Here is a 14532-nt window from a genome sequence, read left to right as displayed (position 1 = left end):
AATCATTTAGTCCCCAACCCCAGAGTTAGCCAAACAGTTAGCTAAATTCTTAATCCCAGTTACAGGTCATTATTCAACTAACAAATTCTACTCACTTCAAATCTTTAATCCAAAATTTAGTTTTAGATAATGAATATCATTATCTAAAACTAAATTTTAGATAATGATATTCATTATCTAAATTTTACTAACTTTATTGGTAAACTTTGATGTCACTTTTAATTTTACCAATATCCCTCTTTCTGAACACTTTAAATTTACTAAAAAATATTTTTTTCCAACGCTATTGATCTTTTTAAATTTTACTCTTCATTATGGCTACTTCACTTAGATATTATTTATAAATAGATTGAGGGTATACCCATGGGCTCTTCCCCTTGAGCCAATTATTATAGTAGAGTATTTTTAAAAATACTCTTGATACTGCTATTTTCAAATGTGGCTAAGATAGATTGATGATGTGTTCTCCATTTGGCCACTTGGCCCAGTCACATTAGACTAATTCCTCCTCCATTCAACAGCAAGCCCTCCAGAATCCAGTTCACTATAGAAAAAGAAAATAGCCTGCCTTTTCTAGATACTTTAATCACCCATCTTCACGATGACATCCTTTCTTTCTCAGTTTACAGAAAACCCACACAAAACTTTACCATCATCCCCTCTCAACAATATGGTGTTATCAAAATTCTTGTTAATAGAGCCTCTAATCTCTGTTCTACTTAGGATGAACTCTCCTTTATTTGCCAGATCCAATGGTTACAATGCTAATTGTTCACCTCTCAACATGCTGACTATAGCAATGCTAATTTTGTTCCTTACTCTTTCTGTTCAAGTGTTTTATAATATGATAAGTTGCAAGAATAAGTTACTTGTTCTTGCAACTTATATTGTGGTCAAACTGGAAGTTCTACAAACATATGAAATACATCTGCCACAAGTATGGTGAGTCAGGTCATTCGATTCTGTGCAAGAATCGAATGGAAGAAAACTACTATTATTCACCACAACCAATATAAATTTTATTTATATATTTTTTTTTTTTTTTTTTTTTTTTTTTTTTTAGAATCAGCAGCAGATTTTAAAAAAAAAAAAACAGCCAAATCTTAATAAATATGGTTGTATTAAACTTCTCAAGATTTGGAAAGCTTTATTTCTTAGGCCTTCTGCCCAACAGCATCAATAGAGGATGACCATCATAGGACTAATATTTCTCATTTTTTCCACTTAGTCTTTTGTGCAATTTTAATCTTGTTTCCTTGAAGATGTGTCAGTAACTGAGACAAAACATAGGATTGATTAAACGTGTTTATTTATATGTACTATATTTATTCCATTACATCTTATGAGTTCAAAATGGCAAGTAAGTCTAAATAGTCAATTGATCACGCTCAACTGCCTCAACAGCAAATCATAATTATTGGGAATAGTTTAGTATAGATAATTTATACGGACAACAGATAATTGTGAATTTCCTTTAGAAAGTCATAATTTTCGTAAAGACTTTTTGTGAAGTATACAGCAAATGCTTTTATACTAATAGTGTTAAATATTGTAAGTTTACTATACTTTGCAGAAAGAAAAATTGAGTTATGTTCTATATTTTGCAATAATAAAAAATCACATTAAATTAGTTATTCTTTATTGCTTTGGAGAAGTTTACAATGATAAAAAAATTAACAAATAAAGAATACAACTTCACAAAAAATATCACCTCTTCTGTCTGCATCTAATCTTTCTTTGTTGAATTTATACTTAGCTAAACTAGTCATCACTCTCAAGGGCTTATTTTTATAGGAGTCTCACAAAAAAGTTTGCAAATCTAAGTTATATAATTAGTGATGCAAGATGGACATACAAACAGCCAGAGAATATATGCAATTTGCCAACATACAAGATTATGGAAACAGGATTAATCACCACAGAATTAATTAAATTTATATTATATAATTATATAGAAGTGAAACACCTGGATAAGAAGCCAGACTCACATCACTGACATCGTTCTTCACCATAAGTGACTAAAATGGAAATGGACGGGACATCTATCCAGAAGAGAAGATGAGCGATGGACTGCCATACTAACGAACTGGATTCCAAAGGAAGGGAAATGAGGCCGAGGAAGTCCTAAAAGGTGGAGTGATGAATTGTCAAATTTTGTTGGGGTAAATTTGTCAACCATTGCCAAGAACAGAAGGAGGCCTTCATCCAGCAGTGAACAGAAAATGGCTGAAAAAGACAATATTATATAAGAGGCAGATGAATTCCATTGCTTGGCAAGAGACCACAACTGCCTCTCTGCTTTAGAAGTCATGTTCTGCTTCTAGAGGTTTCTTGTTCTTATGTAATCTAATCCTTAGCCCATTCTTAGTACTTTTGTACAGATTTACAACTTTCTGTAAGTGGAGTTTATATTTTAAAAAAAATTGAAGCCTGAATAGCAATGTGTAAATGGCATTTACATCCATAGCACTAGGAATTGCAAAAAAGAGCATCATAAGCTCTATTCCAGTCACTGACTATACAAACTATTTTGTAAGGCTTTCTTCCACCAATTCCAGAGGTAGTAGTCGATATCTGCCAAAAGGTAAGCAGACTTTTGTCTCTCAACAACTCTAATTTTTAATCTTTTCAACTGTCCAAACAATTTTGTATTTTGTCCTATTTGCCTCAATCTTACCTGAGATTGACTCAAAAGAACTGTCATCTGCAACTCTAGTTGGCTGCAATTCATTTGCTATCAAACTTTACTTCCTGAATTGACTAGCCTATTCAATATTTTTTGTTTAAGAGACATTCTGCACTTTTTGGTCATTCTCACACTCAAATGCTCATGGTTATATACCTTCACACACTCGTCTGCATCCACCCTTCAATCTCAGTGAAAAAAGCCTTCTCTAGACACCAAACTCTGAATTCATTTAACTGCACTCCATCAGTATTGTACAAATCTATGTCCATTAAACTCAACATCATTCCTTCTTGGTTTGCACTGGTCTGTATATCCTCTAACCATCCAACTATGGAATTCTGACATTTGAGTTAATGCACCCATGCTACACAATTAACAAGCACTTGCATAATAAAGTAGCAGAAAAGATGATAGGTAATAGAAATTTATTTACGTTCAGGCTGATCTTGGTCTGATCCTTCACACATAACCTTCCCATTATGGATAACCCTTTATGGTATAGCTCATGAGATCATTAGGATACACAAGCCCTCTCACCACAGCAAGGTGTCAGACCCATGAGAGGGAAAATTTTTTTGCTTTAGTAAAAAATAAAATTAGGCTAAAAGTAAAGGAATTATAAGAAAAAAAAAATTTAAGTCTGAAAAATAATATTAATAAAAATAAAAACATGCATCATGTAAAGTCCAGAAACCATATATAACAGAGTGGCCAGATATCTTAAATATGCATGTCATTTCATCAAAGTGAATAAAAATATGATATTAATTTCCTAGAAAAACATTTAGCAAATTAATATTTCATTGCTATCATAATCAACATTAAATGTAGAGATCCAAAATGCATAACCATAATTAAAGTTAAGGCAAAATGAATGTTAGGTGATATTTTAAAACACTTCTTGTGATGTTAACAGATGAACACTGAAAGATAAGAAACCAAAAGTTAGATGACCTGAATAGGATTATAAAGACATGGTAATGAAGTCCAAGATTAAACAGAACTTCTAAATGAAAAGAAGGCATAAGGAAAAACAGAGGAAGAACCATAATATATCAGGATGAGAATAGTGTGTGTGTGTATATATATATTAATAACAAAAATTATAGATGGAGAAGGTAAAAAAAATATATAAATGTCGTCGTGTCACTGGTGGAATAGTTCAACATAAATTGCAAATTGAACTTTTCTTCTAATATTGATACTGTTCACATTCCATGTAATCTTCAATTCAGAACAGGCAATCTGGAAAAAAAAAAGTAAATAAATACACAAAAATTTTGTTGTTCATAAACTATAGAAATTTTAATTAAAATTTAAAAGAATAAATGACAATTTTATAGCAGTAAAAATATGTTGGGAACAGAAATTAGAAGGATGTAGAATTTTCTAAGATGATAGGAACAAAACAAGATTAGAAACAGAGATAAAAAAGATAAGTTAAAGATAAAAAAACAGCTGTTCTAATGATAGATCTGGTTTGAGGTTAAAATAAATATGTAATAGGATGTAAAGTGAATGACCAAAATGTATACACAAACAGAGCATGCAGAAAGAAGACTGTTACAGCCAAGTAATTCACTCTGATAGGATGCATAATAGTATCTGTATAGTCCATAAATCTGTCAACTGCAATAGGATGGTTAATTCTATCTGCATAACCTGTATATTTCTCAGCTGCATGCATTCATCTGAGTTTGCTTGTCCTGATGGATGAAAAAAAATGAGTTTCTAAGAACACTACCATTCCATGTGAGACTTGGTAACTCATTAATATTAGGCTTTTTATTCAGTCATGTGTGGAAAGCAAGCCAAGAAATCTGGACAGAGTGGTTAATCATATCTACATAGTCTGGGAATATAATAAGCAAAGCTGGTATTGTGAGCAATATAAATTAGCTTCTTATTCCTTTTTCCCCCCACTTTAACCTTGCAGCGTCAACGATGTTATTTCCCTTTTTATATATGGGTATTATGAGAGCTCTACTCCAATCATCAGGAATTCGCCCCTCTGTCCAAGTTCTGAACTATGCAGTGCAGCCACTGTAAGGCTTTTATACCTCCATACTACAGCATTTCTGGTCAAATATCATCTACTCCTGCTGTCTTTCCACATTTCAAGCCTTTGATGGCTTTTTCTACCTCACGTATGGATATGTATTCCCTGCATGCCTGGTCAGTGTTATTTTACCACTGTGTTGTCATCACTGCTAGTTTCATTTTGCAATTTTTCAAAGTAATTACTCCATACTTCAAGGAGATCTTTTTCTCCAGTTTTCATGTCACCTTTATCATCTCTAACTCCGTTTACAGCACTCTTTCCTCCATTTCTAAGCTTCTTCATTCAACAACCTCCAGAATATCTTACCACCTTCTTGATATTTACTTTCTATGTTCTTGCCAAAGTCCTCCCATGACTTTTGTTTAGCTAGTTTTACAGTGTTTAGCTTTCTTACATTTCTCTTTGTATTCTCTAAGAGCACAAGCTGACTTATTTACTAGGAACTTTTGATATGCTTTCTTCTTTTCCTTCACTGCCTCTTGAACTTCCTGTGTCCACCATGGAGTTCTGATTTTTCTATCCTTGCACACAACCTCACCACATGCCTCTCTGGTTGAATCAATCAGTGGTTTCTTCAAAGCTTGCCACTGGATCTCCAAGGTTTGTTTCCTGTTATCAAACTCTCATTTTTTCTTCAATAATCTTTGTGTATTTTAGTCTACAGTTCACATCTGAAAGCTGCTCAACTTTTATTTGTTTTTATATATATATTATATATTAAATATATATATAATTATATATTACATTATATTAATAGCAGGAGATCTTAATACTAGAGTTGGAAATAATCCAATCCTAAATGTCTGATGAAAATATGGAAAACTTTGCGTGAATAACAATGGTCAAGAACTATAGACTTGTGTATTTGCAATAATTTTAAAATAACTAATTTTTTTTTTTTTTTTTTTGGAAAAAAAAATAAAAAAGAATACAAATAAATATACTTGGAATAACAGAGAAACAAGATCTAATTGATTATATTATTACTAATCAGAACCTAGCTCCACATCTAAGAGATGTCCATATTTATACAGGAAATGAAATTTTTCAGATCATTACTTAGTATTTTCTAAAATAGAAACACTAACAAAATGAAGAAAGCAAATAAATAAGGAAAAACAAATACAAAAGTATACAAAGTATATCTATTAGAATGCTATATCAGCCACAATTAACAGTACAAGATAAAGAGAAGCCAAAATCAATGAAGTTAGTGGAAATTACAAAGGAATTTTTAAATTAGTATTTTTATTATATTTTATTTTAAAGTTTATTAAATAAATACAGATTACAAAATCTACAGTAAAATCCTGAATAAAAGACTGAAATATTGCAAGCAATCTACTCTCACCAGAACAAAATGGTTTCAGACATGGAAGATCCTCTATAAACAAATTTATGCATTAAAAAAAAAATTACTAAACAAAGATGAGAATATAATTTATGATTTAGATTATGTGAAAGCTATTGATAAAATACACAAAGAAAAATAACCTGCCAAAGAAATGGAAAATAGTTATATTATATAAAGGAGGTTCCCAGGCAGAGAAGCAAATTATAGTCCAATTAGTTCTCAACAAAAATAATGGAAAAGTTGTTTAAATGCAGAGTATCACATGGTTTGCCCTTAAACCATATACTCTGCATGTATGATCAAGTATTGCAGAAAGCATTGCCATACTGTAACAGTTAATCTAGATAAAGAAAATGGCTCTGGCCATTTTCTTTATCTAGATCATTTTGCAAAATGCTACATGCCACTGTAGCATTTTGCAAAAGCTGACAGGATACTAAGTGGAAGTAAATGCAGATGGATATGAAATTTGTCCATAAATAGGTTAAATTGCATAACCTGTTCTGGCTATTTTCATATTATATTTGGATGAAAACACTAGAGCTGACCCATTTTGATATGAAGAACCTTTATAAGGGCATTTCTTCTGAAAGGGATTTATCCATTCTGATATATAGGTGAATGAAGACTTTAGATGATTTATTTACAAGTACAAGATAAACATTGTCTATCTCATCATCATCAAATTCCTGCCATGTACACTCAAGGGGTGTACAGGATATGACAGTACTACATGAAAAAATTACATCATTACTAACTTCCTATCTACAATTTTCCTCCAAATCAGTCTGTTACTTGTCAAGACTCCAACATTATCAGATCTTATATTTCTATCGTCTAAGGCACTTTGTACCGTATCAATCCACCTATATCTTGGTCTTCCTCTGGGTCGTTTTCCTGACAACCTGGCAGAGAACACTTGTTTTGCTAATCTTTCCTCACACATTCTATTTAAGTGATCATACCACCTGAGATTAGCTCTGCTAACGCATTCCTGGATGCTGACAACGTCGAGTTCTTTCCTATTATCCTCATTTTTAATATGATATTGCCATTGATGCCATCTGTTCACGCCTCTAATCTTTCTCAGCACTCTCATATCTGCGGTCTCTAGTCTTTGGTCAAGTGTTTTACTTCTGACCCAGCTCTCAGATCCATAAGTTAAAACTGGTTTGAACACTATCTTGCATACAGCTAATTTAGTGTTCCGACTAATTTCTTTCTTATTCCATAAGAATTTATTCAATTGACTTCCCATCATACCAGCTTTGCTGATTCTGTTGTCTATTTCTATATTTAATTTACTATCTTAAGGGGTGCTTAAGGGTCATAGCTGTATAACTGAGAGGAGACCACCACATAGCCTTTAAAGGAATGCAGAGAACCGACCAAGGCTTCTGACCCAATGTCCAATTCTCACTTTCTCGTGGTGCACCCTGTTGGGTATCTACTTGGATACTGAACGGACGAGGATGGGCTGGCAATTTGGGATTTAGCCGACCAAATTGTATTCTTATTGGTTAACCAAAATATAGAATGATGGTACAACATGACAAAATTTCATGCCGGCTGGGGAGTCGCCCGGTTAAACAAGGCCCCCCTTTGTTTTCGCCAGGGAACCAGGGCGAACATCGAAAAGTCAGCTACTGGAACAAATCTGAAAACAAACCCCCAACTCAACATCACCAAAGTTAAAGATCGGTACTATCAACGTAAGAAGCCTGAATGGCAAAGAAATGGAGCTAGCTGAGGAATTAGATAAGTACCAGATCAACATAATAGGGGTGACTGAAACAAAAAAGACCAAAACTGGCGAGATCTTTCTGAGCAATAAATACAAAATGTTATATTCATGCAATGCCAATCAAGGAAAAGAAGGAGTAGCCATAGTATTCAACACAAAATACGAGGTTAATCTTCTTGAATGGCAGTCAGTCACAAGTAGAGTAATGTGGGCAAATATGAGAATGGGGAACAGGACAATGAGACTTATTTGTGCCTATGGTCCCACAGAAGGTTCTACTAAGGTAGAAGTGGAGGAATGTTTTGAGGCTTTAGAAAAAGCAACTGACACAATGAAAAATGAAAAGTTGGTCCTTGTTGGGGATCTAAATAGCAGAGTAGGAAATGATTGCGAGACATACAAAAATATTTTGGAAAATTTGGAGAAAAGAGCAAAGCTAATAATATTGGCAAATATCTGTTGGATTTCTGCTCAGGACATGGACTAGTTATTACTAACACCATGTTCCAACATAAAAATGTGCACAAATTCACATGGAGAGAAGAGGCTAGGAATAAGAAAAGTCTCATTGACTATGTTATTGTTGATAGTGATGTTTTCTCCCTGGTGCAGGACACCACAGTGTACAGAGGATTTGAAATTGGAAGTGATCACTATTTAGTCTTGAGCAGAATAAAATTGAATTTCATATTGAAAAGAATAACATGTAAGAAAGTTTTAAAGCGAATAAAAGTTGAGCAGCTCTCAGATGTGAACTGTAGGCTAAAATACACAAAGATTATTGAAGAAAAAATGAAAGAGTTTGAGAACAGGAATCAAACCTTGGACATTCAGTGGCAAACTCTGAAGAAAACATTGATTGATTCTGCCAGAGTGGCATGTGGTGAGGTTATCTGTAAGGATAAAAAAATCAGAACTCCCTGGTGGACACAGGAAGTTAAAGAGGCAGTGAAGGAAAAGAAGAAAGCATACCAAAAGTTCCTGTCAAATAATTCAGCTTGTGCTCTTAGAGAATATAGAGAAATGCAAGAATGCTAAACACTGTGTAAAACTAGCTAAACAAAAGTCATGGGAGGACTTTGGCAAGAATATAGAAAATAAATATCAAGAAGGTGGCAAAATATTCTGGAGGTTGTTGAAGCTTAAGAATGGAGGAAAGAGTGCTGTAAAAGGAGTTACAGATGATAAAGGTGACATGAAAACAGGAGAAAAAGATATCCTTGAAGAATGAAGTAATTACTTTGGAAAAACTGCTAAATGAAACAAGCAGTGATGACAGCACAGTGGTAAAAAAAACACTGACCAGGCATGCAGTCAGGAATACATATCCATACTTGAAGTAGAAAAAGCCATCAAAGGCTTGAAATGTAGAAAGGCAGCAGGAGTATATGATATTCGACCAGAAATACTGAAGTATGGTGGTATAAAAGTCTTACAGTGGCTGCACTGCATAGTTCAGAAAGCCTGGACAGAGGGACGAATTCCCGATGATTGAAGTAGAGCTCTCATAGTACCCATATATAAAAAGGGAAATAAAACTGAATGTGAGAATTACAGAGTTATTTCCTTACTGAGTGTTCCTGGCAAGATCTATGCAAGTATACTTGAGAAACGGTTGAGAAGAATTGTGGAAGAAAAGCTTTATTGAAGAACAAGCTGGATTCAGGCCAAATAGAGGCTGTCAGGATCAGATCTTCACTTTACGACAAATAGTCGAGAAAGCACGGGAATGTACACTCTGGTATCCTGCACCAGGGAGAAAACATCACTATCAACAATAACATAGTCAATGAGACTTTTCTTATTCCTAGCCTCTTCTCTCCATGTGAATTTGTGCACATTTTTATGTTGGAACATGGTGTTAGTAATAACCAGTCCATGTCCTGAGCAGAAATCCAACAGATATTTGCCATTATTATTAGCTTTGCTCTTTTCTCCAAATTTTCCCAAAATATTTTTGTATGTCTCAGAATCATTTCCTACTCTGCTATTTAGATCCCCAACAAAGACCAACTTTTCCTTTTTCATTGTGTCAGTTGCTGTTTCTAAAGCCTCAAAAAATTCCTCCACTTCTACCTTAGTAGAACCTTCTGTGGGACCATAGGCACAAATAAGTCTCATTGTCCAGTTCCCCATTCTCATATTTGCCCACATTACTCTACTTGAGACTGACTGCCATTCAAGAAGATTAGCCTCATATTTTGTGTTGAATACTATGGCTACTCCTACTTTTCCTTGATTGTCATTGCCTGAATATAACATTTTGTATTTATTGCTCAGAAAGATCTCACCAATTTTGGTCTTTTTTGTTTCAGTCACCCCTATTATGTCGATCTGGTACTTATCTAATTCCTCAGCTAGCTCCATTTCTTTGCCATTCAGGCTTCTTATGTTGATAGTACCGATCTTTAACTCTGGTGATGTTGAGTTGGGGTTTGTTTTCAGATTTGTTCCAGTAGCTGACTTTTCGCTGTTCACCTTGGTTCCCTGGCGAAAACAACGGGGGCTCTTGTTTAACCGGGCGACGCCCCAGCTGGCATGAAATTTTGTCATGTTGTACCATCATTTTTTATTTTGGTTTAACCAATAAGAATACAATTTGGTCGGCTAAATCCCAAATTGCCAGCCCATCCTCGTTCGTTCAGTATCAATGTAGATACCCAACAGGGTGCACCACGAGAAGATGAGGATTGGACATTAGGTCAGAAGCCTTGGTCGGTTCTCCGCATTCCTTTAAAGGCTATGTGGAGGTCTCCTCTCAGTTATACAGCTTTGACCCTTAAGCACCCCACATTGTCTATCCAGATATCATATTTAATACCTTTCCTTAATGTGCTCCATATGGATAACAGTGCTCAAATCACACTGTAATACATCTAACTTTATATCAAACTATTTTCTTGGACATCTGTGAAGAGCTGATATGCAAATTATGTATAAGCTACTGAACATTAGTTCAGTATTATTTTCTATACATGATTAGTGTTCCCAACAGTTTTTTGCTTATTCTATCTTATATAGTATCTTATTGTATGTTTTTTCATAATCAATGAAAGTTAAACAGACTGTTATATTTTGTTGATTTTCAAGACTAGATTTTTCAATTAAAAATCTAGACTTGTCAAGCTATCATTATTTGGACTAAATACAGCTTGCTGTCCAAATTTCTCAACCGTAAGTAAGCTTGCATAAATCTCTCCTAAACATTCAATTTATTTCTCTGTAATTTGGATATTTACTTTTCATATGAATAAACCAGTGTGATAAAATTCCCAGTGATGTCATTAAAGATCAGATCTTGTTATGAGTATTCATGAAACAACATTCAAAAATGATGTAGGATATCTTTAACATCATATCTACAGAGATAAAAAAAATTACCCCATCTTTCCATATATCATATCATCCACTTTCTCTTCTGCAGAGAAAGTTATTTCTTCTTCATCTTCAACATAATCACTGATGCTGCAACTTTCATCATTATCATCAATGCTCATAGGAAAGCCATCTTCATTTAGTTCATCCCAGTCTATAACCTAGAATTAAACAATTTGTTAATTCTGTGCTTTAATGATTAAATTAAAATAAAAGTATCATAATATTTACTGTATTTAGATAAACATTTTTTAATGAAGCATTAAAAATTCTTACCTGAAAGAAAGGATGAGACCTAATAGCTTCACTTTGAAATGCCATTCTTGAATTTCTGTCTTTACACAGCAACCGGGTTATTAAATCTGAAGCATCTGGAGGTATTTCTTCAGGTATTATTACTGGTTTTTCTAATATTTCTCTACAGAACAAGTTAAAGGCATTCAATTATTAGTCCACACCACTTCATTTAAATTTCTCTAATTTTAGTATTGTTAATTCACTAGATTCATCATCATGCATATCAAGGATTTAGGCCTAGCATGGCCTGTTCTGGCCTTAGAAGTCATCGTTTAAGAGGACGTCCTGGTTTTCTTTTTCCTAATGGCTTATGTTTTAAATTTAAATTCACTAGATTACTTATATTTATTACGATTCAAGTCTGCACAGAATATCAAGTGTTTCTTTTGCATCAAACAATGCAAGTACTATAAAATTAGAAGATATCTAATAACTTTTAATATCAGAAAATATTATGTAGTGGATTACTTGCGTTAGTAATAGAGGTACCACTATAAGGTTCAAACTGTTCAAAGAGGGGGAGAGAGAGAGAGAGTAATAAAAACATAATACATCTCTGAACAGACTAATTGGCAAGAAAATATATGCTTTGACAGACCACGTAAACAGAATTAATCACCCTATCAGATGTTTATGCACGAAGCTATCTTTCTTTCATCCAAGCAAATAAGCTTAATGCATTATGGGGAATATGAAGATAAAAACACCATTGGATACAAAGAAATTTTGTAAGAATAGCACTGTCAATAATGATATAACATTAAAACTAAATTGGACATTAAATAAAATAATGACAGCAAAGTAAAAGAAAAATGAATTATACACACTATAAACAAAACGGGTGAAGAAAGATTAGAAATATAAGATGTGATAATGTTGGAGTCTTGACAAGTAACAGACTGATTTGGAGGAAAATTGTATATAGGAAGTTAGTAATGATGTAATTTTTTTCATGTAGTACTATCATATCCTGTACACTCCTTGAGGGTACATGGCAGGAATTTGATCATGATATATTGTCTTTATACCTTTCACACACAAAGGCAGCAAATATTTTAAAAGTCACTAAGAATGAAATGGAAGAAAGAATACAAAATGATAACATAAAAGATGAAGATATTCTGAATATCAATAATTAATTTGAACAATCGATGTGATAATATACAGATTCCTGATCACATTTCTATGGATACTTACATGCCATTTACATTCCCTTATGAGGAATGCAATTAAGAAAGAAGTTTAAATGATAGTTTTAAAACTTTTTTTTTTCTGTTACTCCCACACAAGGCCTCCAAAACCTATAATAAGTTACATGCAGGGATAGTTACAAAATAAAAGATTAATGATTTTGAATAGACTTATTTTCCATTAGCCAGATCAAACACTGATCTCTTTAAAGCCATTGGAAATGCCTCCAAATAAGTAATTCCACAGCAGGATTGAAACCTACAGCCTGTTAACTGAAAAATGAATATGTTAGTACTTGGCTAACCTGGCAAGAAATACTCTCTGAATATAAAAAAAAAAACTTTTACAGGCTCATTTCTCATAATCAGAAGGTTCATGATTGCACTATGAAGGTACATAATTGGACCAAGACACAAAAAAGGGAAATAAAACAGCATGAAAATGACTAAATACTTGAAAAAAGGTAAGTGCCAGGAATTGATTTTACAACTCACAATAATTTGCAATAAGCATGGTGGAACACCAATATGCAAGCTCCTGAAATAACATGCAGCGACACTGGGAATGTGGTAGCTCTGAAAGCTGTTATGTAGTGACAAACCACGCTACACCCTCTACTGAGTAGATAGTTGGTAATAGATAGAAGATGTGGCAGTTGCCTGGTAAATATGTCTTAACAGAGTCACCCTAACTATGAAATTTGGAGGTGATTGTGTGATGGTATGGTTCTGTTTTTCCTGGTTTGGCCTTAAACCTCTGTTTGTGGTACTATGAACAATGAACTCCAAGAGGTATCTGAATATTTTGGTATCAATGCAATACTTCCTACCGAAATGGCCATTGTCTATTTCAGCAAAAACAATGCACCATGTCATAACACTGCTGCTGTAACTGCATGGTTTGTGGATATGAATGTCACTATGCTTAACTGGTTTTCACCGATCTAAATTCGACTGAAAATCCGGGGATGAACTGGAGCATCATGTGAAGTCATGGGACATCTGTTCCACAACAGTCCAGACATCATTAGCATGCCTACAGGAATAATCATCCAAAATTTGCATTGATGACTAGATCAGTAAACAGGAGTATACTGAAACTACAAAGCAAGTGATTATGATAAGCTGAGGAGACAGCTTGAAACTGTGTCTGTGCACAGGAATCCTGAAGAATTAATCCTTTGAGCAGCGAGTTAAAAATATACCTCTCCTATGTTCTATAAATACATGAAGATAAAAATTAAGCAATTGCAATGTCTCCCTGAAAACTCAGAAGCAGAGATGAATTTAAAGGTTTACTATAGCTAATTTTTTTTATTTTTATAGCTAAAAGTTTACTATAGAACAGAGAAAGGTGGAAAGAACTGGAGGAGGCCTTCGTCCAGCAGTGGGCAGAAAATGGCTGAAAAGAAAATAGCTAAATTTCAACAAATTTATATCAACATACTGTTTTTGGGATAGAAAATAGTGATGTATATATACTGATTTGCTACTCCAAGAGTTAAGACTACAAAAAAAAAATGTTGTGGCTGGTGCATTAATCTGCCATTGTCATTTTTGATTACACCCTTTTTAGAATGCCACGAGCCTTTACAAGACATTTAAGGCTAGGTGGCATTGTTTTTTTCCCTCTCCAGGTTTTTTTCATCCTAAAAAAACAGCCAAACCCATGAGGACAATGGCAAATATAATATATAATATACTAATATGCAGATAGGATTAACTTGCTATCAAAACATTAACCTCTTAAAATTGTTTTATACATATAACTAAGATGAAAAGCCAAATGGCTATTTTTCTGGCAAAGTTAATTAAATTAAA

The 14532-nt window shown here is 33.7% G+C and overlaps 1 protein-coding gene across 1 annotated transcript in view; it reads right to left on the bottom strand.

Moving 5' to 3' along the window:
* Window positions 1–1294: 1294 nt before the first annotated feature.
* Window positions 1295–14532, bottom strand: part of LOC150102253 (putative ribosomal protein S6 kinase alpha-2) — a 39322-nt gene continuing 26084 nt past the window's right edge. Inside the window, exons 5-7 of the mRNA XM_090399259.1 lie at window positions 11501–11642; window positions 11231–11385; window positions 1295–3934 (exon numbers count right to left, since the gene is read on the bottom strand). Coding sequence (XP_090255385.1) covers window positions 3916–3934; window positions 11231–11385; window positions 11501–11642 — 316 coding nt within the window. The 3' untranslated portion in view covers window positions 1295–3915. The remainder of the gene's footprint in view (window positions 3935–11230; window positions 11386–11500; window positions 11643–14532) is intronic.

Source organism: Typopeltis vanoorti, chromosome 10 (genome assembly GCF_054136105.1).
Source record: "Typopeltis vanoorti isolate ZY-2024b chromosome 10, IOZ_Tvanoo_1.0, whole genome shotgun sequence".
NCBI lineage: Eukaryota > Metazoa > Arthropoda > Arachnida > Uropygi > Thelyphonidae > Typopeltis > Typopeltis vanoorti.
This window is presented reverse-complemented; position numbering and strand designations above follow the sequence as displayed.